The 24,562-nt window shown below is 43.8% G+C and overlaps 1 protein-coding gene across 2 annotated transcripts in view; it reads left to right on the forward strand.

The window, feature by feature from the left end:
* The window catches only part of Lyn (LYN proto-oncogene, Src family tyrosine kinase), a 132,236-nt gene that overhangs the window by 58,280 nt on the left and 49,394 nt on the right, over positions 1-24,562 (forward strand). Inside the window, exons 2-8 of one of the 2 annotated variants that reach the window (XM_048359181.1) lie at positions 3,622-3,695; positions 7,765-7,810; positions 9,323-9,428; positions 11,885-11,983; positions 12,100-12,203; positions 12,825-12,974; positions 14,626-14,778. In XM_048359181.1, the coding sequence (XP_048215138.1) occupies positions 3,627-3,695; positions 7,765-7,810; positions 9,323-9,428; positions 11,885-11,983; positions 12,100-12,203; positions 12,825-12,974; positions 14,626-14,778 (727 nt within the window). In that variant the 5' untranslated portion in view covers positions 3,622-3,626. Of the gene's footprint in view, positions 1-3,621; positions 3,759-7,764; positions 7,811-9,322; positions 9,429-11,884; positions 11,984-12,099; positions 12,204-12,824; positions 12,975-14,625; positions 14,779-24,562 lie in introns of both variants that reach the window. The other variant, XM_048359180.1, reaches the window with a different exon arrangement.

Consider the following 24,562-nt stretch of genomic DNA (forward strand, 5'->3'; position numbering starts at 1 on the left):
TTCAGGCATGCCCATCACCTGGGAGGTAGGAGCTTCGCCTTCCTGCACCCTGAAGACAAGATGCCAGACCCCACCATCCACCATGTGGCCAAGATGGCACCAGCCAGACCCAATCTCCCCACTTCACTGAGTGAGAGTTCAAAGTTGCAGAAACCTTAACACTTACTCCCTCAAACGCCCATGGCCTCTCCTAAGTGGTGGTGGTTTTCCTGTCTTGCCATGGTACCATGATCACACGGACAAACCCACATCAGCTCCTTGGTATCAGGCCTCGGCTCAGGTTTCCCCAGTTTCTCCAACTGCTTTCATTCCATAACCCTCCCCCCACTTTCCCCCAGGATTTAATCAAGCTATTGTCCCTGCTCTTCACTCCTTCCCCCCATTCCTGGCCTTCTCCCCTTCTGTCTCAGATCTCGTACATCTCAGGCAGATGAAAGAACAACCCCCTGCTACCCCAACCGGATACATACTCTTGTCTTACCCTCACGTACATTTAGTTACCTATTGTCCTCCTGAAGGTCAGCTTCACCAGCTAGACTAGAGATGGGTTGCCAGGAACCCCTCTGATTCCCTGACCCTCCCTCCACACCTACAGCGGGCTCCTAGCGCATGCTCAAAGCCCATGTACTGACAGACGCAACGATCCATAGCTTGCGCTGTGGGCTCCGGGCTGGCAGCAGGCTCATCCGGACTCCCCTTGCTGGAAGGTGTGGGAGGAAAAGGAAGGAGAGAGGTGAGTGAATCTGACCTCAGGCTGTTTTGAAAGAATTAACAAGTGGAGCCGAAGCCTCTAGAACTGACTTCCAGTCTATAGGAACTACAGAGGAGAGGAGTAAATTCAGACAGAATTTTCGCATCCAGCATGTGCCATATTCTAAAGAGGGTGGGTGCTTCTGCTAGAGGAGAAAGGAACTCAAATGTTCCATGTTACTAGAGGCCCAAGGACGGGGTGTAGTGAAGTGGCAGAGCACGTGCTAGCAAGATGGAGGTCCTGGGTTTCACCCTAGGAAGGAGGAAGGGCACAGGTTGAGGAAAGGGGATTGATGGTGGGGAAGGGCTCCCCTTTGTGCATGGGGTCCGTCAGTGCTCCAGTTAGTCTGGGCTGCCATCTGTGCTGGGTGGGAAAGGGTTCGGCCAGATTCTGAAAGGCCAGAACACCTCCACTTCCAGCTTTTCGCTGGCCAATTGGAGGTAATTTTGAACCGTGATCCTCAGATCTCAGCCTTGTGCAGGGCTCATGGGTCAGGGGGGCCACCCAGGACTCTCCCCGGGACTCACCCTGGGCTCAGGAGTCTGGGCTCACAGGGCTTTCCTCTTACCATACTTATCTTAATTTTATAAGCACCATTTTGAGACTGAATAGTTAGTCACAGATTTGGGTAGGGGTCCTGGAGAGTGTGGTAGGAAAATGGAAGTGACATGCTCGTTTACAGACCAACTTTAAAAACTCATGTCAACTTGAGAAACTTCAGTTGGGGAGGAGGGGGGATGTGCTGTTTTGAATGAAAGAAGTACTTGCTTCCCCTTTATTTTGGGAACTAGAGTTCACTGGTTTCAGAAAGAGGTGTGGCTGTCCTTTAGAGGCTTGTTCCCAAGCTAGTGAAATGACAAACAAGTCGACAATGCCAGACCCACTGAAAATCGGCAGGAGTGTGAGACCCTGTGCAAAGCTGGATGAATGGGAGCCAGGCAGGGAGACAAAGTCCTGGGGGGTTCTTGGAAATCACGGTTCTTCCCTCATGAGGCACAGCCTGGTTCATGACCCTTCTCCCCCAAACTGAAAGTCATCTTTCTGTCCTCTCAAGTTTTAGAACTGTGCCTTGAACTTGTCAGTGGTCTAGACTTACATGGATCACGTGGACTGCACCATGTCTTCACTGAGCCTCAGAGAAGTTCCTAGAAGACCTTCCAGTAGGGATCAGTACAGACTGTGTCTTGTTTTGAACTATGAGTTCAACTTCAATGTCACACTATAAGAGGAGTATAACTTGATTCAAATTTTTAGTGTCACCGTTTTAGTCTCCAGAGTGCTCTGTCCATTCCATAATGAACTGGATGGCGAAATGGAAGAGTTTACCATTTAGCTGAACGGTGTTGTTCTGTATTAGTTAATACAGACTCCTCCTCAATATAAGGGCTTTGTGTGGCAGAACTGTCCGCAGTCTTGGCTTGTGGCTGGACTCCACTGCCTCTCCTGATTTCCAAACTCAAATATCTTGCTGGGGAGCCTACAGGACTTACTTATCTGGATTTTATGACAGACATCTTTTCTCCCACATCTGACTCTTTTCATTTCCTCGTTTCTGGAAGGCCATCATCATATCTTCCTAGGTCCCAGGCCCCATTCGGTTAGAGCCTCCTTTGAACGTCCTCCCCCCAGCTCTTAATCATACCTTCCCATGATGCCACGAGGCTGCTCTCCTTCACCTTGTACTCCTCCGATGTGATTTGTCACTTGTTTAAAGGTTAGAAAATAAAATTAAGTTGTCAGCATTGTACCCAGCATGTGCCTTCTTCTCCAGTTCTGATTTCTAGCCGTCCTACTGGCTGCTTCTCCCTCCTCCTCCTCCTCCTCCTCCTCCTCCTCCTCCTCCTCCTCCTCCTCCTCCTCCTCCTCCTCCTCCTCCTCCTCCTCCTCCTCCTTTGTGGCAGTGGTATTGGGGTTTGAACTCAGGGCCTCATTTTGCTAGGTAGTCACTCTATCACTTAAGCCCTACCTCCAGCCCCTCCTCTTTTTCATATATATAATCTCTCTATATATAAATAATCTTTAAGTGTTTGTACAAAACAGTTGCCATTTAACAAGGCAGTTTCTAAATACAGTGCACTGCAATCATTCTTACTCATCCCTCTCATTTCTTTCTTTTTTTTTTTAGCCAGTCCTGGGGCTTGGACTCAGGGCCTGAGCACTGTCCCTGGCTTCTTTTTTTGCTCAAGGCTAGCACTCTGCCACTTGAGCCACAGCACCACTTCTGGCCATTTTCTGTATATGTGGTGCTGGGGAATCGAACCCAGGGCCTCATGTATATGAGGCAGGCACTCTTGCCACTAGGCCATATCCCCAGCCCCTCCCTCTCATTTCTTGATGGAAGGGTTTAATGGATTGAAGCAGCTCTCTGAAGGAGCCACATGATCTTGGTATTGCTATGACTGCTTGTCTAGGGCCTCCTTACTGGAATCCCTCTGCCGATTGTTCCACCTGCTGACATCTCTCCCAACTCAACTCGGAGGATTTCCTTCAGGATGCTTCCTTGACCAACTCCTTTTCCTCTTGCGTGACATAGAGATCCAATCTGAGAAGATCTTAGGTTTCTTCTGTCATCAATTTGCCACACCATGCTGTAATTTAATTCACCCATCTTTGCCATAAGAATATAGGCACATTTGGAATAGGAATTATATGGCAGAAAATTGATGCTCAATATTTTTGAGTGGGAGGATGAACGAATGAACAAAAGAATGACCAACCAAATCTATTTGTGAACATTTTCTGCATTTGAATGTATGAATCTATGCATGATAAAGAAAAGGCTCCTTAATCTTCTTTAATGAAGGGGTTTGGGCCGCTTGAAGCCACTTTCTGGAGTAGTAAAACAATGTCCTTGCTTTCTGTTTCAACAGGAAATATGGGATGTATAAAATCAAAAAGGAAAGACAATCTGAATGACGATGGAGTAGATTTGAAGACTCAACCAGTACGTAATACTGACCGAACTATTTATGTGAGAGATCCAACGTCCAATAAACAGCAAAGGCCAGTAAGTAGATAGTCTCAGGGAGAATTCTCACCACAGGATCAGAGCATGGCTGCAAAACTTAAATCCTAACCTGTACTACATGCATGCGAAACAAGATACATTGATTATGTGGGCCTTGAATAATTTTTGGTGTGCTCTTTAACTTCATCTTTACAAGGCTGTATGAATATAATGGAATAGCCACTTGCCCTACTGAATAATGAGCAGGCCTTCAGTCACATTTTATTTGTTAAGAAATCCATCTTTCGGGGCTGGGGATATGGCCTAGTGGCAAGAGCGCTTGCCTCGTATACACGAGGCCCTGGGCTCCATTCCCCAGCACCACATATACAGAAAATGGCCAGAAGTGGTGCTGTGGCTCAAGTGGCAGAGTGCTAGCCTTGAGCAAGAAGAAGCCAGGGACAGTGCTCAGGCCCTGAGTCCAACCCCCAGGACTGGCAAAAAAAAAAAAAAAAGAAATCCATCTTTCTATTACTGGTACATAGATTCCCAACATATATATTTATAGGTTGTGTGATCCCAACATATATATTTATAGGTTGTGTGACGTAGGGTAAGTAGTGAGATCAACACCAAGCTCAGAACGCAAAAGGGAATTCTGGACTCAAATGAGAAACTAAAATCATGCTCTTGTATCTTTTAGGATATTACACTTTTACTCTCCTGACATTGCTTCAGTCAACTGAAAATAGCACAGATAACTGATTATTATATCAAATTAAAAGTTTGAGAAGAAGCACATTAGGCCTTAAGCTGTTTAGACAGCTACCTAGCCTAGAAATCTTTGTATGAGTGATATGCTATCCAATGCATTTTGGAAGTGTTTTCCCCAGAAAGAACTGGCACCACATTTTAGGAGAAGCAGGAACTCAGAGCTTTGGATAATGACAACTAAGTCGACTTTGTTTCAGGTCACCTATCCTTTGCACATTTTCTCTCTGCTTATCTGTTTATCACACTGTAGCCTGGCTTTTATGGAATCTCTTGGCATTTAGGAAGGAAACAGATTTTTTTTTCTCTGTAAGTCTAAATGTCTTTGTTAAGAATTTTCATGGTTTATCTAGTCTGACAGATTTTTTTAAAGGACTTGAAATATTAAGAATCTACTCTAATTTGCCAGTCTAATCTTAGTCCGCTCCCATATTTCCCATTTCCCTTGGAGTAGAATTTATCTGTCACAGGTCAGAGTCTGTGTCATCGTAGAGGCTCTGATAAGTCAGAGTTCAAGAGAAATTGAGTGAAGAATGCTGCATCATGCTGTCCGATTATGTGAGTGGTGTTTTTGGATTGATAAATGAGCATTGAAGTGTTTATACATACATGGAGAAAGTAAAGTAAGATTTTCAGTAGTTTTAACAATTTAGTGATTATAAATACTTACGAAAGGACAATTTAGCCAGATGCCAGTGGCTCATGCCTGCAATCCTAGCTACTCTGGAGTCAAAGATCTGAGGATCAAAGTTCAAAGCCAGTTCAAACAGACAAATCAGGAGACTTTTATCACCAATTAACCAATAAAACAGCCAAAAGTGGAAATGTGGCTCCGTTTTAGAGTTCTACTTTTAAACAGAAAAAGCTAAGCAAGAACTTCAAGTCCTGAATTCAAGCTCTAGCACAAGCACAAACACATACTCCAAAAAATTAAAAGAAATTTGTGATACTGTATAGTATAGAACTGTATCTTATTTAAGCATGATTAACAGAAAAAGAAATAAGAGGCATTGGAGTCACAAATAGTTCTTGTAGACTTCAAAGTTCTCATAAGAAAAGATCTGTTTGTGTCTTATACCAAATGCTACAGGGTTGTTGTTGTTTTTTCCTTGTTTATTTTGGTGGTGTTTTTTGTTTTAAATGGTGAATGAAGTTGTTCTTTATTCAGAAGATCAAAGGAGACTGGTACAAAGTCACACCGCATTTTTTCCTCATGCTCAGTTACAGAAGACCGAAAGTCAAGAGGGGAAGCAGAAGTAGTGAGCATGCTGGGTATCTTTCGATTCCTCTTGTCCCCCTTTGCATTCTAGTTCATGTCTTCTGCCATCACAGATGCCCTCGCCCCAGGAGCTGCTTAGTTTGGCCTCATGCCATGGCCGTATATAGCTCTCTTCTTCCCTCCCGGATGTGCCAGAATGCATGAGTGTGAGCAGGGGAGGTGAATTTTAATGTAAACTCAAGCACACTTGAGGAAGAACTTTTCTAAGGAAAGGTCTAGAATAATAGTGTGAGAGTTGTGTATATGTTTTGCATATATGCACTATATATTGAACTGGGCTGGGTGTGGTGTCAAGGGATTGTTCTCCCAGTTAGTCTGGAGTCTAAGGTTGGAGGATCACCTGAGTCTATGAATTTAAGACCAGTTTGAAAATCCTAGTGAGTCACAGTATCCAAAAAGAAGAAGAAGAAAAAGAAGAAGAAGGTGCATTAGAATGTTTGCAAATGAGTCTCTGATAGTTTCAGATCAGTTTGCTGCTTTCAGAAGTGTAGGATTCATTTCTCACTTAATTAGTTCCTACAAGTCATTTGAAAGGTTTTCTAATTGGGCAGATGTAAATGACTAAAACAATCAGCATAAAACATGTTTTGTGTTTTGTTTTGTTTTAACAGCATAAAACTTGTTGAAGGCCGTTTCTCTTTGTATTTGGTGGTACTGAAGTTTGAATTCAAGGCCTATACTTTGCAAGGCAGGTGTTCCAGTATTTGAGCCACTCCCCAGCCCATTTTGATTTCTAGATAGAGTTTCTTTTTTAAATTTAATTTTATGGTCAAGGTGATGTACGGAGGGGTTAATGTTTTTCTCCCACCTTCCCTCCCAAGATAGTTTCTTGTTTGTGCCCAGAGGCAGCCTCTGATCGCCACTGTGTGTAAATACCACCCTACTCAGCCTATTTTTTGAGATAGGATCTTGCTAACATTTTCACTTGGGCTGGCCTCAAACTCTTGATTGTCTTCCCCTCCTCCACTTCCAGTGTAGCTGGGATTGCAGCTATGAGCCCTTAGCCACTGGCCTTTGAAATAAGTTGTGAAAGTTAGTATAGACCCATAAATATGCTGACGCCCTCCCAGGAGTACTTTTCCTTCCTCATCATTTAGCGACTTTTATTGACTGCCTTTCATCTGAAATTCAAATTTCAGTACAAACTATTTTGGTGCGATTTCTTGAAATCACTTTAATCAAAGAAAAACAGGCAAGTTCCCTGTGCATCTGCCTCAACAGTACCTTCCTTAGAAAAGCATTTGGGGCCTTTCACACAGCCTCGCCAAGGTATCATGAGCGGAAAGAAGGTTGGTTTCCGAGATATTGAGATGGCCCTTTGGGTCAGTAGGCCACATCCAATAATTCTTTGTTCAGCTACACTCATAGGGAAGGCCATCTGTCTCCACCCTGGACCCACGCTCAGCCAGAAACCTGAATCCATTTGGCTTTGCTAGTGACAACTCTGACCAAGTCCAGGAAACATGGAGATCAGCTGCTGTGCTAGATCCTCAGAGTCACCAGGGCCCCATCTCTATCCGCCTTGCTGTGTTTGGTTTCCATGGCTACTGGGACTGCAGCTTCCATTCATTTCTAGGCAGGAAGGAGGCTGCCTGTAAGCCCCACCCAGCCTGGGAGCTCATGGACACTCGCTCTACACCTGCACAGAGTTTGGGATGTTTAGAAGTGACGTTCGGAAGCATTCAGAGTTAGGCAAATTGCCACCCCAAATAATATTAAGGTTCTGTTGCCATACTCAAGGGAGAATTATGATGAGGTGCGTTTCTAGTCCTCAGCTTTCAGAAACATGTTCACTTCCTGCCCTTCCAGGGAAAGATGCCCCTCTCCCACCTAGCTCTGGTGATTATGGGGGCACTCTCCAAGATTTTCTGTCTTCTGCTCTTCTTTCCAGCTAAGAAAAGAGCAAATCCAATCCTTACCTGCTTCTATTAGCCAAAATGGTATACACATGAAAGTGAATAGAAAAAAAAACAAAACCATAAGCCTCATTTCTTCCTAACAAATACTCTCTTGTAGGTTCCAGACTCTCAGCTTTTACCAGGACAGAGGTTTCAAGCGAAAGGTACGTTTCCTGAGCAACATAATTCATGCCTTTTCTTAACTGTGACGACCTCCACAAACAGTTGTCCCACATGGTATTCATTTGTTTTCCTTGTGGGAAAAAATATGTGATATAAAATTTATCGTTTTAACTATTTTTAGGTTTTATTGTATTTTATTGGCAGGCGTAGGATTTGAACTCAGAACCTTGTGCTCACTCAACTTTTTTCTTTCTTTTTTTTTTTTTTGCCAGTCCTGGGGCTTGACCTAGGGGCCTGAGCACTGTCCCTGGCTTCATTTTGCTCAAGGCTAGCACTCTGCCAACTTGAGCCACAGCGCTACTTCTGGCCTTTTCTATATATGTGGTGCTGAGGAATCAAACCTAGGGCTTCATGTATACCAGGCAAGCACTCTTGCCACTAGGCCATATTCCCAGCCCATCACTCAAGTTTCTTTCTCACAGCTGACACTGCTACTTGAGCCATGCCTCCAGCCCAGCCTTTTGGCTGGTTCATTGGAGATGGAGTAATCTTGGAGTTTTCCTCCTGGGCTGACTTCAAAGCCTAATCCTCTGGATCTCAGTCTTCTGAGTAGCTCGGGTTGCAGGCATGACCTCCCTGTACTGGCTCGCTTTACTTAAGTGTAGAGTCTAGTGCATAAAACAGACTCCCAGCCACTATTATCACCCATCTGGGAATATTTTCACTCTCCTAATCTGAAACTCGACACCCATTAAACACCAATTTCTTACTCTCCGTCCTATTTGCTCTCTCCATCAATTTGTCTGTTTTAGGGCACCTATTGTGAATGGAAATCCACAGTGTTTGTCTCTATGTGCCTGGCTTCATGCCTTTACCATAGCATCCTCAAGGTTCACCCATAATGTAGCACATTTTTAGTTAGTGCTGAGGAGAATTACCTTGTATGTATATGCTACATCTGGTTCCCCCATGAATTCATTCATGGAAACAGACTCTTTAACCTTTTCATATTGTGAATGTGCTAATGTGCACATGGAGGTACCATGTTTCAAACACGGGACTGGAATCGTACTTAGGGTTAATATGGTTCATGACAATGAATGCTCTATGCCGTACATACAGTACGTTGCTTTGTAGGCTTGGAACCCTGCTAGGAAGTATGCCCTGAGCTCAGTCCAGAGTCCCCTGTTCTCAGCTCACTTCTCATCCTTTGTGCCCATGAGGATTTGTCAAAATGTTTCTGCCATTAGGCTCTTATTTATTTTTTAGGTTTTTATGTGGTGCCAGTCTTGGGACTTGAACTCAGGACCTGGGCACTGTCCCTGAGCTTTTTATTGCTCAAGGCCAGCACTCTGCCATTTAAGTCACAACTCCACTTCTGGCTTTTAAGTTGTGGATTGGAATAAGAGTCCCATGGACTTTCTTGCCTGGGCTGCCTTGAAACTATGATCCCTAGATCTCAGCCTCCCAAATAGTTAGGATTACAGGTGTGAGCCATTGGTGCTGTCTGCCAATGGATTCTTAAAGGTCCTTGCCCGTGTCTTCATTTGCAGATCCGGAGGAACAAGGAGATATTGTGGTGGCATTGTACCCTTACGACGGCATTCACCCAGATGACTTGTCATTCAAGAAAGGGGAGAAGATGAAAGTCCTGGAGGAGTGAGTATCCTCAGACACCCTGCCAGCACAGGTCTAGCCCCTGGCTTCTGTGGAACAGGCCCTAGAGGTGGCAGACCCCCTTCCAGTAGTTGGCCTGAGCTTCCCGCCCCTCTGCTACAAGGAAGATCAGACAATAGGAGGAATCATGCCAAAAAGAAGCTTCTCTTTCCCATATAACTGTGAGCACGCTAGAATTTTCCCTGTGAGCAAGGACTATGTCACTGTAACAAGTTTGGGTTTATCCAGCATTTAAACAGTGCAAATGATACATGACTAGTTCTTAGTGTCAATTAGAGAAAAATGATAAGGATAAAAGTCGGTGCATGTTTAGTACATGTGCAAATATTTTAAAGATCTCAGCTTGTGGCCGGTTGAATCTGAGGGCGGGAGGCCACAGCTCTGGAGCCCGGCTGTCTGTGTAAATGCTGCATAGGAATAGCATAGGCCCGCACTCAGCATTAGTTACACCGTCCTTCCTGCCTGACAGATAAAGATCCCCTCTGTGTGGGAGCATTTGAAAAAGAGCACTTGAAGATTATATGTACTCTCCATTCAAGGCTCATCTGTTTCATCCAGCCCTTGCCCACCTCCTTAGTCGGGTTCTCTGCCTATTTATATATGTGTTTGTTTTTCATCATCTTCAAGCAGTTGCACAAAGGAGTTGCCATTTAACAAAGCAGTTTGTTAATACAGTATATCTTGATCAATGCCACTCTTTGACCAATCTCACCAATCCCCTTCTCCCCTTCCACCTCTTCCCTTCTTCTTCTTCTTTTTTTTAAATTTACATTTACAGTTTTGTCAGTCGTGGTGCTTTGGCTCAGGGCCCAGGTACTATCTCTGAGCTTTTTCACTCAAGATGAATGTTCTACAACTTTGAGACATAGCATCACTTCCAGTTTTCTAGTGGTTAATTGGAGCTAAGAGTGTCATGGACTTTCCTGCCTGGGCTGGCTTTGAACCGTAATCCTTAGATCTCAGCCTCCTGACTAGCTAGGATTATAGGCATGAGCCACTGTGCCCAGCTTCACATCTTCTTGATCTGTTCATCCATTGAGGTGCAGCTGGGCTGGTTCCGTACCATCCATATGGTGAATAGTGCTGCAATAAACATGGTTGTGCTGATGGTTTCTCTATATCCTAGTTGGTAATCCTTTGGGTAAATGCCCAGAAGTGGAATTGTTGAGTCATAGCATAGCTCTGTAAGTCTCAGCCTGCACCTGGAAAGGGAGAGTTTAGCCTTCTACACTGCTTCTTTTCTGGCATAGGATTGTGGCGTGATTGCCTGATTTGGAATTTTCAAAGGTTATTTTATTCATCTCATCACCTCTATAGAAACTAGATTTTTTTTTTTTTTGGCCAGTCTTAGGGTTTGGACTCAGGGCCTGAGCACTGTCCCTGGCTTCCTTTTGCTCAAGGCTAGCACTCTGCCACTTGAGCCACAGTGCCACTTCTGGCCATTTTCTATATATGTGGTGCTGGGGAATTGAACCCAGGGCCTCATGTATATGAGGCAAGCACTCTTGCCACTAGGCCATATCCCCAGCCCCAGAAACTAGATGTTTTAGCAAAGATGTTTATAAAACATGAACCGTGGATAGCCCATCATAGTCTTGACTCCCATTTCTGTAAGGGTTCTAAAGCATTCCCTATCTATCTTGGTGGAAATAACAAATACTTTACTTCTGCAAGATGAAAATCCTTTTTATTTTTTTTAATTTGGTGCTGTTACTGAGGCTTGAACTCAGCACCTTGCACTTTTGCTTGACTTTTTTGCTCAAGGGTAGACATATATTGTTTTAACAAACTGCTTTGTTAAATGGCAACTCCTTTGTTCAACTGCTTAAAGATGATGAAAAACAAACACATATATAAATAAGCAGAGAACCAGACTAAGGAGGTGGGCAAGGACTGGATGAAACAGATGAGCCTTGAATGGAGGGTAATTATAATCTTCAAGTGCTCTTTTTCAAATGCTCCTACACAGAGGGGATCTTTATCTGTCAGGCAGGAAGGACGGTGTAACTAATGCTAAGTGTGAGCCTATATGAGACCTACGCAGCATTTACACAGAGCCACACCTCTACTTCCCACTTCGTGCTGACTAATTGGAGATGAGAGTCTCACAAATTTTTTTCTGGCCAGGTTGGCTTTGAACTATGACCCTCAGATTACAGCCTCCTCAGTAGCTAGGGTTACAGGCATAAGCCACCAGCACCCAGCTCCAAATGGAATCCCTTTTACCAACTGTTTTTCCAATGCAGAACTGAGCACATTGGAATGCCGTTTTCCTTTGCTTCTGTCCCCAGACCTACTTTGTACCATTAAGAGAAGTGACTTTTCCCACTGAATTCTGGGATTCAGGGATGCCCTCCTTAGTCCTTCCCCTGAAGATCACGGCACTTATCTCTCTTGACTGTTAGACTGAAACGTTGCTTGATGTGTTTCTATTCCAGGCATGGGGAGTGGTGGAAAGCCAAGTCCTTATCAACCAAGAGAGAAGGCTTCATCCCCAGCAACTACGTGGCCAAAGTTAACACCTTAGAAACGGAAGAGTGAGTGCCGTGTGTTGCCATCAGGGATGCTTTGCTTCACTCTCCCGGGTTCCTTGTTTCCTTGATTACCATTTTCCTTTCTGAGAGTATAATGAAGCATTGCACTGTCTTTGCAGGTGGTTTTTCAAGGATATAACCAGGAAGGATGCAGAACGACATCTTCTAGCACCAGGGAACAGTGTGGGAGCTTTCCTTATCAGAGAAAGTGAAACGTTAAAAGGTAGAAAGTGCTGGAAGACCTCTAAAATCTCGACTTAAGGAACAGATGAGTTTTGCAGTACTATAACCTGATGCTAGGCCTTGCTTGTGCTAGGCAAATGTCTCCACTGAACTTGGGTGTGTGTAAGAGAGAGAGACACTGCTCCTGGGATTTGAACTCAGGGCCTGGGTGCTGCCCTTGAGCTTCTTTGCTCAAGGCTAGCTAGCACTTAGCCACTTGAGCCACACCCCATTACTGGCTGTTTAGTGGTTAGTTGAAGATAAGAGTCTCAAGGGCTTTCCTGCCTGGGCTTGCTTCAAGCGACCATCCTCAGACCTTAGCCTCCTAAGTAGCAAGGATTACAGGCATGAGCCACTGGCGCCCAGCTGAATCTAGAGATTTTATAGAAAGAAAATCAAAGTAACTTTCTCATTTAGCTAAGAGTAATTAAAAAAAAACTATTATGGAGGAAAATGGCATGTTGGCTACCCAATTGTTAATAACTCCATTTGTCAAGGAGAATTTTTTCAATTATACATTATGTACATACTTAAAATTACATAATTTGTACAGTATATTATATGTTGCAGGTATTATTTATAAAATACAAATGTACAATTTCTTCATACTTCTTCCCCACAGGAAGTTTCTCTCTCTCTGTCAGAGACTACGACCCTGTACATGGCGATGTTATTAAGCACTACAAAATCAGAAGTCTGGACAATGGGGGTTATTACATCTCTCCGAGAATCACATTTCCCTGTATCAGTGACATGATTAAACATTACCAAAGTAAGTAAATCCTGAAGACTGGAAAAGATCAACTTCTGTATTCTAGTTAGAAGATGACAAATATTATTTTTGTGTTAAAATTTTTTATGTGTGATCATCTAGATAAATTGATAGGTTATATTCTAGAATTGATTCTAAGTTGAACTACTGATTCTAAGTTAAACAGGTGTTCCTTGACTTATAAATTGAAAATGTGTGTTAAAATGCATTTATTTAGCACATTTTCTCTCCTGGATGTTATAGTTTAGGGATTTGAACCCGTTCTATTCATGCAGTGATGTCATAGGGCAAGCTCTGCCATTGTCAGTTTGCTGTGTTGCTTTTGTTTTTACGTGGTAGCATTATTACTGAATGAAGTCAGATGTGTCAAATTGTCTCATACAAATTTCAGAAGTCATGATTGTGTCACATAGTTCCCTCTTGGCATTTTAGATTTGTAGATCAGCAGGTTGGACATTATTAGATTAGTTTAAAATAAGAGTAACTTATTCAAGCTTCAAGATTTCCTCCTCCTCCTTCTCTTCCTTCTCCTCTTCTTTCACTTTTTATCAAAATCTATTACTTGAACCATATCCCCAACCCTTTTTGCTTTTAGTTATTTTTCCAATAGGGTCTTTTTTTTCCTGCCCAGGGCCAGTCAGGGACTGCAGTCCTCCTACCTATGCTGCCCAGGTGACTAAGGTTATGGATCTGCACTACCACACCCAGCTTACTTGTTGAGATGGGTCTTGCTAACTTCTTTATCCTCAAATGGTCTTAAGTTACTACTGTCCTGATCTCAGCCTGCTGAATAGCATGCCGGATTATAGGTATACACCTTCAAGCTTCTTTATAGATACTGGTAAAACACAAACTATACACATGGCCCTTCATATTAGTAGCTTCTACATTTGAGAATACAACCAACTAAAAGCCAAAAATATTTTTTAATATCTACCCGGGCGCCCATGGCTCATGCCAGTAATACTAGAAACTTTGTAGGCTGAGATCAGAAGGGTTCTACCTTGACCTACCCAGGCCAAAAAAAACCCAACACAACAAGATCACCTCCTGTCAACCAACATCTGAGCATCGGAACAAGTGACCTGTCCTCCTAGCTCCACGGGAGGCTGAGATTGAGAGGCTCCCAGTCCAGCTCAGCCCAATGCAAAAGTTCTCATCTCAGTGGAGGAAGCCGGGTGTGGAGCTACCTGTCATCCAGCTACAGAGGAAAGCAAACAAACCAAGATCACGATCTAGACACGCATGTGCACAATCCCAAAGCTAGCCGGTTCTTAAAAGGACTTGGAGACATGGCTCAGTGGTAGAGCACCTACATGAGTTAAAATCCCAATCCTGCCCCCCCCCCCGCAATTGTGCATTTGTATTGAATATGTATTGCTTTTTGTCTTGTCAGCATTTCATAAACTCTTGAATGTAACACCTATTTACATGGCATTTAACTTGTATCAGGTATTATAGATAATCTAGAGATGATTCATGGTATCAGAGAGCATGTGTATTGGTCATAGGAATATGACACTACTTTATGTAAGGCACCTGAGCGTCTGTGGATTTTGGTTTCCAAGGGTGGGGGGTGTCCCGGGACCAGGCCCCCCGTGGATACAGACTGCATTGCATTTCTTAACCTTTGTCTTCCCTTCCCATTTAGAGCAGTCAGACGGCTTGTGCAGAAGGCTGGAGAAGGCATGCATTAGTCCCAAACCCCAGAAGCCATGGGATAAAGATGCCTGGGAGATCCCCAGGGAGTCCATTAAACTGGTGAAAAAGCTCGGCGCGGGACAGTTTGGGGAAGTCTGGATGGGTGAGTGCGTGGCTTCAGGGCCAGCAGCCCACATGGGACAGTGGCAGAGAAGGACTGAAGCAGGTTTCTCCCAACTTCTGAACCAGACATTGAACTGGGTCAGAGCATTTCCTTGGTTTCTCCTCTCTGTCTATTTGGTGTCACGAACTAGCATACAAAATCTCTTTGCTTCAACTCTTGCTCTTCCTTGTCATTCAGTAATTATCTTCCTGTTTGTAAAGAAGAGAGCAATGCTAAGCATATTTATCCTGAGTGTTCTATCTACTCTTTCATTTTGTTTTGTTTTTGTGGAACCAGGGTTTGAACTCAAGGCTTTATACTTGACTGGTGCTCTACCGCTTGAACTATGCCTCCAGCTCAGCTTTTTGATAGTTATTTATAGATCGAACCTCTTGGACTTTCCTTCCCTGGCTGGCCTCAAACGTCATTCCTCAAGATCTCAAGCTCCTCAGTAGCTAGGATGACAGGTGTGAGCCACCAGTGCCTGACCTCTCTTATCTGCTTTCACTCTCTTCTGTCGGCCATCCTCAGGGGCTCTGGATGCAACTCTGAAGTGCAGGGAATATTCTTTCACCGCAGGGCAAGGCACACTGAAGTCCAAGTTGCACTTAGGTTAAGAGCCCCCCCCCCCCCCTTTACTGTAATTTGCAGGTCGCGGAAGAGTTTCTAAAGACACTTCCATCGTGAGTGAGTTTTTCCTTGGCCTCTCTCTCTCTTTATTATTTAATTTGATTTGTTTGTTTATTATTTTTTGCCAATATCGGGGCTTCAACTTAGTGAGGTCTTGAGTGCTGTCCCTTAGCTTTTTCACTCAAGGATGTTGCTCTACCACGTGAGTCAGAGCTCTACTTCTGGCTTTTCTGGTGGTTAATTGGAGATAAGAGTCTCACAGACTTTCTTGCCTAAAGTAACTTTGGACCCTGATCCTCAGATCTCAACTTCCTGGGTGGCTAGGATTACAGGCGTGAGCCTAGCTCTCTTTTCTAAAGTTCATATAGTGAACTTGAATCTCTTTCGTGATAAGAATGAAAAATAGAAATGTTTTAGAGCCGCAGTAGCTTGTGGGGAGGTTGCATGGCAAGGGACACGGTCAGTGGTGAATCACTTCCTCCGCCAGCGTTGGGGGGGGGGGGTTCCAGGGAGAGTGACTTCTGTAACCTCACCAGCCCCAGCTGAGCCCCACCGCCTGAAGCCACCACATGACCACGCTGCCAGAGGGCTGGAAGGGAGGGGTGTACCTGAAAACCCCAGCCCGGGGACCACAGTTCTGAGTGCCGTCACCTGTGGACATCCCACTGGCTGAAATGTCTTTTAAATATAACAGACAGTGACCCAATCTGGAATCTGATGTCTAATGTACCATCAATCCAATTTACAAAAGTTTCCAAATTCAGGTAAATGATTGTTATATAACTGCACATTTTTGTTTTGATTCCCTTACCTTAGTGCTTATTAAGTAGCTTTTAGATGTTTTTTTTTGGGGGGGAGGCAGGGTTTGGCAGAGCTGGGGACCAAACTAAGGATGCTGAACTTGCCAGGCAAAAGCTAAGTCCCCAGCCCCTCTCAGTGCCTATTTGTTTTCATTTCTGTCAGGGAATTCTTGGACATGACACCATGATGTCTGCTTAATGATATCCTCCCTCATTTTTCTCTTAAAAAATAGCATAAAATGAGTTATTTTAAAGCACACAGTTCAGTCAGTAACATTTATACATTCACATAGTGTAAAAACCATCACCTCTATCTAGTTCCAAAGGATTCTCATCACCTTAAAGGAAACACTGTACCCATTAACCAACAGCTGCCCATCCCCCTCTCCTCAGCCGCTGGTGACCGCCATTCCACTGTCTGTGTCTGCCATTTTTCTCTCCCCTAGGTGTCATATATATATGCCAAAGCATACAGGATTTGTCCTTTTGTGTTAACTTCACTAGAATAATGTTTTCAAGTTTCTCCCACATTGTAGCTTGCATCGGGGCTTCATTCCTTATTATGGCTGAGTACTATTCCATGCATGGATATACTGCAATGTGTTAGTTATCTCTTGATAGACATTTTAGTTCCTTCCATCTTGTGGGTATTGGGTAATGATGCTATAAACATTCTTATACAAGTTATGTAGGAACACATTTTCATTTCTCTTTGGCATATACTAGGATATACTAAATACTATGTCACGTGGTCAGGCCACAGTGAGTTTTTTGAGGAATTGCAAAACTGTTATCTCCTCATTAAAAACAAACAAACAAAAAAAAACACTGCCTTTTTCTCCAGTCAGGTATTTGTATTCGTTCTGAATGTCATTTACTTCTTTCCCAAATCCACAAAAGGTATAAAAAACAATGTATACTATCTACCTAGACTTAACAACTGCTAATACCTTGGCATATTTGCTTTGTCCCGTGTGTGTGTGTGTGTGTGTGTGTGTGTGTGTGTGCCACTTGAGAAAGTGTTTCATATGTGGCAACTCTACTTCTAAACACCTAAAGCATGTGTTTCCTCCGAGAAGGGCTGCTATCTTACGAGATGCCACGATCACTTCCAAAACATAACATGGATCCATTCTGCTGTCTAATAGGAACATAACATTTGAATTTCCTGAAGTGTCTTAATAACATCTTTGTGACTGCTTCCCCAAACTAGGATCATATGTTTTCACCTTAATCTCTTAATCTTGATATCTTAATCCGTTTGATCTGGAAAGGCTGGCATTTGATCTCCATCTACCATCCCACCCACACATTGTAACAGGCGCCATTTGTCTTGTCGACTGTTCTACAATTCAGAACTTTCTGATCCTTCCCAGGAAGTGGTGCTGTGTTCTTAGTACCTCCAGGAGGAGGGATACAATTACATTAATTGGACCTGTTTTTGCAGAGATTCTGTTTAACTTTTCTTTTTTTGTATGTTGACACTATGAACTCAGGATCTTGTGCCTTTGTTTAACTTTCTTGCTCAAGGCTGGCACTCTACCACTTAAGTCACAGCTCTACTTTTGGGTATTTGCTGGTAGAGATAAGAGTCTCAACCCTCAATGTCTGCCCAGGATGACTTTGAGCCACAATTCTCAAATCTTAGCCTCCTAAGTAGCTAGGATTACAGGCACGAGCCCCAGGGGATGGGCATATTCTTTCAGACTATGTAAACAGAACTTTCTCAGGGGCTGGGTGTGGTATAGTACTTTGGTAGAGCACTCCCGAGGCTGGGACTGGAGGATCTGAATTTGAGGCCAGACTAGGCTACCTTGGGAGGCCTTCTTGCCAAAACAAAGAACTTTCCCTGAGTGATTTTAGCATTATGTGCTCATTTTTCCTTCTCTTGGCTTCTCAGAAGCTGCAGCATCTCATGAAGCTGTAGTCCTCCCTCTCTTCTCAAACATGGCTGCTTTAAGCCTACAGGTCTGCTTATCCCAGTGGGCTCTCACAGAAGCGGGCTCCACCTTCTCTCTGTGTACAAGTATTGGCAGGAGGGCAGCTGCCTTTGATTGAACTCTGGGTCTCAGAGTCCACCCCGGTGCCCTTTTTTCTACAGTGTGCCTGTCTCACTTACTGTAGCCTAGAATGGAGAAGAGAGAAGGGAGGGCACGGGTTGTACCCGTCCACATGCCCTCCCCTGGGTAGGTGTTCATGGATTTTCTCACTGAACTCAGTGGCACTTTTAAGACATCGCTGTCACCTCTTAATAAATGAGATAAGGAAGTTCCCTGCGGTCATTCAAAGCAATGAGAGAGGGTGGTTGTCCTGGCCTGCAGAAGCCTTGGCCTCAAGCGCTTCCTAAGCTATCCACAAGTGAATTTGACCACCTTGGCCTCAGTTTCCACATCTGTGAAATGGGCAAACACCTCATGTTGAAATGAAGAGTGAAATTACACACCTGAAGTTTTCACCGTTGTCTGGCTTCCTAGCCTATTTGTGTTATTATATTTGTATTTGGCTCTAGTCACGGGAGGCTATATTTTGATAGATTTTTCTCAATTTTAGTACCCCAACCACACTATAAATGATGCCATGAGATTGTCTCATGAATATGTTCTAGTGAAGGAATTGCACACCCATCATCAAGAAAAATGTAGATGTGTGTAACTCACTCAGGCAGTAGCCCTGAGTAAAAAGGAGTGGTTTGACATTTCTCTCCAGTCGCCTCCTTTCCTGCTGTGAAGCCAGGATAAAGGCAAACAGAACTGTAGGCAGATCATGGAGCACTTAACATAGAATCAAGAACATCCGGACCAGGTGCTTGAGTGCAGTGTGTGTATTTCAATTGGTGTGGTTTTAAAAATGCACTCATTGTCAGGCATCGGTGGTTCATGCTTGTAATCCTAGCTTCTCCGAAGGACCTGAGGATTGTGGTTCAAAGCCAGACTGGGCAGAAAAGTCTGTGAGACTCTTACCTCCAACTAATTACCAAAAGCTGGAAGTAGAGCTGTTACTCAAGTGGTAGAGTGCTAGTGGTAGAGCAAAAAAGCTCAGAGACAGTGCCCAAGGCCTGAATGCAAACCTAGGAGTGGCAGAAGAAGGAGGGGGGAGGGAGGAGGTGGAGGAGGAGGAGAAGGAGGAGAAAGAAGAAGACCACACTTGCTGCTGTATCTGCTGTGTGCATCAGAATGTCCAATGTCAGCTGTGTGGTCAGCACAGCTTGGGGGGGGGGGGGGAGGGTGGATGGCGGAGCACAAGGCAGATTGGATTCATCTCAAGCTTCTCTGAGCGCCCTAAGAGGAGTCATAGTGAAACCAGATACTGGCCAGGCCCGCTGCTCAACTGGAAGTTACTACTTTAAGAGGAAGGGATTAAGACAATCCTCTTGTACCTTCTTCACATGTTCTTGAGGGCCACCAGCAAGCGCATCATAACTTCCTGACAGCTCGCTGGTGGTGGTGCCCAGACGCACCATTTTTCTGCCTCTCTTGTCCATTCCCAAGACATTGCGGGTGGAGCCAGCAGGGAGTCGGGAGAGCGGTGGTAATGGGGCAGGCGCTTGGGGCAGGGGGCCACTCAGACCTCCTGATCCGTCCTGGGGTTCACGTTGTGCACCTGGGGTGCAAGCTTGGAGATCCCTTCTGGGTTGAGAAAACCTCTTTGCCTCCATTTCCAGCTATATTACCCATTTCTTCATCTTCCTTGTTCACGCGTTTTCACGGGGCCGTATGCTACCTGTCTATACTTAGGTTTTATTGAACTTTTATATAGCCTGTGCTGTATAAAACTGAGGGAAACTGAGGTTTAGAACAGATAAGGAAGGGGTATTGGAAAACTACAGTTGTTCTATCCAGAATTCTTCTTTGTATTTAAATCATGTAAACAAAGGTGAAAATCTCGTGAGGGTTTGCTAACAATGAGGGTTCTGTGTGTGTGTGTGTGTGTGTGTGTGTGTGTACATATAATTGTGGTAAAAATGCACACCGTGTAGTATTTCTATCCTCACACTTTTTAAAGTTTAAGATGAGGATCATTGTTTATGTTCATACAGACTCCATGTCCAGTAAACTCCTACTCGCATCATTTCTGCCCCAGCCAAAGGCAAGCACAGTCTACTTCCTGTCTCTGTGAATTTGGTCCTTCTAAACACCTCAAAGAAGTGGACTCGTATCGTCATGGCTTTGTGACCCTTTGGCTTAGTTCACTTTAGCATGGTCTTCAAGGTTCCATGTGTTATAAGAATTTCCCTCCCATGTAGAGATGAATAATGATTCCCTATGAGAATACATCTCTTGCTGTTCATGCATCTGTTGGTGGACTTCAGATGACATGTAGACCAGGCTTTGCAAATCTTTCTTCAAGACTCTGATTACAGTCAGATGCTGATGGCTCATGTCTGTCATCCTAGCTACTCAGACGGCTGCGATCTGAGGATCCCAGTTCAAAACCAACCCAGGCAGTTAAATCGGAGAGATTTCAGCTAACCCGCAAAAAGAGGAAGTAGGGGTGTGGCTCAAGAGGTAAAGCACTGCCCTGAGGGGAAAAGCCAAGCATAACTTCAAGCCCCAGGACCAGGACCAAAAGAACCACAACAGCAGCCATAACAGCTCTGCTTTCAGTTATGGTGGGCACGTGCCAGGAATGGGACTGCTTGATCTGATGACATTTCTGCTTTTAGTATTTTGAAGACTTACCATACTATTTTTCATATGGGTTGAAGAGTTCACGTTCCTGCCCACCGCGTTGAAGGATTCACATTTCTTTCGGTCCCCACCAGGCTTGTTCTTTTCTGGTTGGGGGAGGGCTTGTTGAGTGACAGTCCTCCTGCTACGGCCTCTTGGGTGCTTGCAATTACAAGTTGGGTCCCATGCTGCTCAGCCTGATTGGTTGAAGTGGAGTGAGGTATCCTCTCATTGTGGTTTAGATTTGCCTTTCCCGAATGACTAGGGCCCTGGTAGTGAGTAGTGAGTACCTGCTCATGCGCTTACTGCTCATTTCTGTGTCTTCCTTGGAGAAATGCATAGACTAGTTCTTAACCATTTTTTAATCATGTTGTTTATTTGTGTTCCTAACAATCTTTTAAAAGAGAACCAGACACACTTGCTTAAACTTATAATCCTATTTCTTGGTGAGGAGGTAGAGATGGGGAGGATCATGGCTTGAAGCCAGTCTGGACAAAAGATTTGCAAGACCCCATCTTAATCAAAAGTTGATCATGGCAGCCTGAACTTGTCATCCCATCCGTGCTACATGAGAGGCACAAAGTAGGACCATCACAGTCCAGACACACCCAAGCAAGAGAAAAAATGAGACCCTACCTGATAAATAAGAAAAGCAGAAGTTGCTGGAGGGGGTGTGGTCCAAGGGTAGAGCACCTGCATAGGTGAGCCCCAGTATTGCAAAATAGAGAGGGAAGGGAAGGAAAGGAACTAAGAGGAAGGGGAATCTTGAGCCGGGATCTTTAGTGGATAGGATCTATGAGTGTGTTGATCGTACTGGAAGCTCCTTCTTGGCTAACTGAAATAATTTCAATCTGTTAAGTATATTTACCTGGAGACTATTGGAAAGAATTGAAATGACTGAGACCATGTGGTAAGTCAAAGGTCCCAGAATGTGCCTCTCACCCGGCCCATCCAGGGGTTGTTATAATAGTAAGCTCTGTGCAATCTAGAGCTGCCAGAAGTTAGTTGCTGTTTCTCAAGGGATAAGTAGGCTAGCTTTTCTCATGACTAGAAAAGATAAAAAGGAGAGAAAGAAATCACTTCAAATCATGTCATTGTTAATCAAGTAAGTTACTGTTTTTGTTAAGCATAGCCATTTATTCATAGACTATATGTCACTTTTAGAGTCTTAACTTTTTTTAGTCTGAAACAGGGAACAAATGCTAGGAAGTAACCTGTTTATAGTGGGGGAGAGGGGTGGAAGAAGAGAAAGAGGTGTCCCCGCCTCCAGCTGTTTCCTGCTGTTGTGTGATCCCCTTGACATCGGTGTTTCCTGCGAGCATTGTTGTATTCCCAGGAGCCAAGAGAACTGCTAGGAGAGATGGACAATGCTTCCTCTTGGGCGTGGTCTGGGAAGAACCTTTATGGAACAAGGAAAATATTTTTAATTGCAGTTTGCTTCATACATTCTTATTTGAGCCAACTATATCCAAATTAATCACTAGCCAACTTCCAAAATGAACTTCATACATTTTGACACTTTTTAAGATATATTTTAAATAGTATGGGTTTGTGTAAAAAAATAACACTTGTAATGAGTTGCATTTGGAAATGTGTATATGGGTACAGAGTATAATTGGGTCAAGTTCTCCTTGTTACCTTCTCTTGTTCCCTTTCCCCTATCCTGATGACACCTGTTTCCCAAATAATCTGCCTCCATGTCTTTTTTAAAATCTAGCTCTGTTTGAGTCTGATTTATTTTACTTAACATGCTGATCTCCAGATGCATCCATTTTCTTGGACACAACATAATTTCACTCTTCTTGATGGCTGCATAAAACTTTATTTGGAATATAGTCCACATTTTCTTTATTTATGCACAGTTGATGGGCATCAAGAGTGATTCCACAACTGGACTACTGTGACTAGTGTTACAATAAACCGATCTATATCCACCTCGTGCTAAAGCCATTCTCCATCTCCACCATACATGGGCACTTTCTAATAAATCAGCCACAGCTGGAATTGGAGCTTTTGCAAATTGTCACATCAGTTTTTGTATTTTCTAACTGTGACCGAGGGATACTACAAGAAGTTCCTTGCTACCTTGGAAAGATTTTTAAGAAACTTTCCTTCTATAACAACAACCTAAAATATCTATGAGTTGGTGAATGGGACCTTCTGACTGGGGAGTATCTTAGTTAGGTATTGTCTGGTTGCTTAGGTATTGTCTGGTCCTGACTGCAGACTAAGAAGTGTCTGTGCTGCAAGCATGAGAGCCGCCTTGCTATTGTTGACACCCGGCCCTGGAGATGATTTAGCGGAAGCTGCTGCTGTTCTCGAGCCAAGGGACACAGCTGTTTGGTCGCTGTTCATCTCAAAATCCTTATCTGTATTTTTAATGTCTTTAGCAGCTGCAGTGTTTCCTGGTAACTTTTCCTCTACACTTGAAAAGCATTTTTTCCTTCATCCTTTAAAAGTATGCCAAAGTCTCTGTCAACTCCATTGTCTTCATGAGGACCAAGAGGCACTGACTTTGTTTCTTTAACTTTTACTACCATGTGATGTCATCAGCAGACAAAAAAGTGTTTGCCACACAACTACCCAATGTAACAAATAATGACAGGATGAAAACTTATATAGGGACTCCTGAGATCACACGCAGGAAAGTGGCTACCCGCAGGCCGCCCCTACACACACACATACACACACACACACACACACACACACACACACACCCCACTGCCTATTTCTGATCTCTGTCATCATTTCCTGGCTTTTCTTCCTTCAGGGTGCTGGAGATTGAATCCAGAACCTTGTGCATGGTAGGCAATTGTCCCCTGAGCTACGTCTCCACAGGCTATATGTGTGTGTGTGTATAATATTTATATAATTGTATAATATATAATCTTTTATATGGTGATGCATGTATCTCCAAACAATATGTTTCCAAACAATATGGTCCAATTTTGTTTGAACTTGAACTTGGCATACATGAATCACAGAGAATATGCTCTATTATGTCGTGTGGACTCATCCCTATTTCCCAGTCTAATTTCATCACAACGTAGTGCTGATTATATACATATTCAAGACATATACAGTTTATTTGTCCATTTTATTATTTGCTGATGAAATTGAAGCTGATCTATGTTTGCACAACAGGAAGCAATATGCTCTAAACATTTTGTGCTTCTGGAACAGGAATGTAGGAGGTGTTCTAGAGTGACTAGGAATGGTTATCTGGGCTGTGAGGTTCAGCCCGCTATATCCATAGGACCTATAACTATGGATCTAACCGATCTCAGATGGAAAATATTGGGGGGGGGGATATATTTGCATTGAACAAGTGCCAACTTTTTTTTCTATAATTATTCCCCAGACTTACAACTTTTTACCCAGTATTTATGTTGCATTAGGCATTACAAACCATCTATAGATGATTTAAAGTACACAGGAAGCTGGGACGGGGCTAGATGCAAGCATCATGCCATTTGATGGACTTGAGTTTCCTCAGGGTTTGATATCCTCAAGGGGCCTCGTCCAATTCCCACGGATTACCTAGGGATGCTGGGTAGTGAAGGTTCAACTCCACTAACTGCTCTCAGCCTTCTGAAGTGCTGGTCCTCAGCAGCAGTAACAAGAGTCCTCAGTGTTCTCTTTCCTGACAGCAGCAGGTGAGGTGCCCCGGAGGGGGTTAGGCCCAGG

The sequence above is a fragment of the Perognathus longimembris genome, chromosome 12 (genome assembly GCF_023159225.1).
Source record: "Perognathus longimembris pacificus isolate PPM17 chromosome 12, ASM2315922v1, whole genome shotgun sequence".
Taxonomy (NCBI): domain Eukaryota; kingdom Metazoa; phylum Chordata; class Mammalia; order Rodentia; family Heteromyidae; genus Perognathus; species Perognathus longimembris.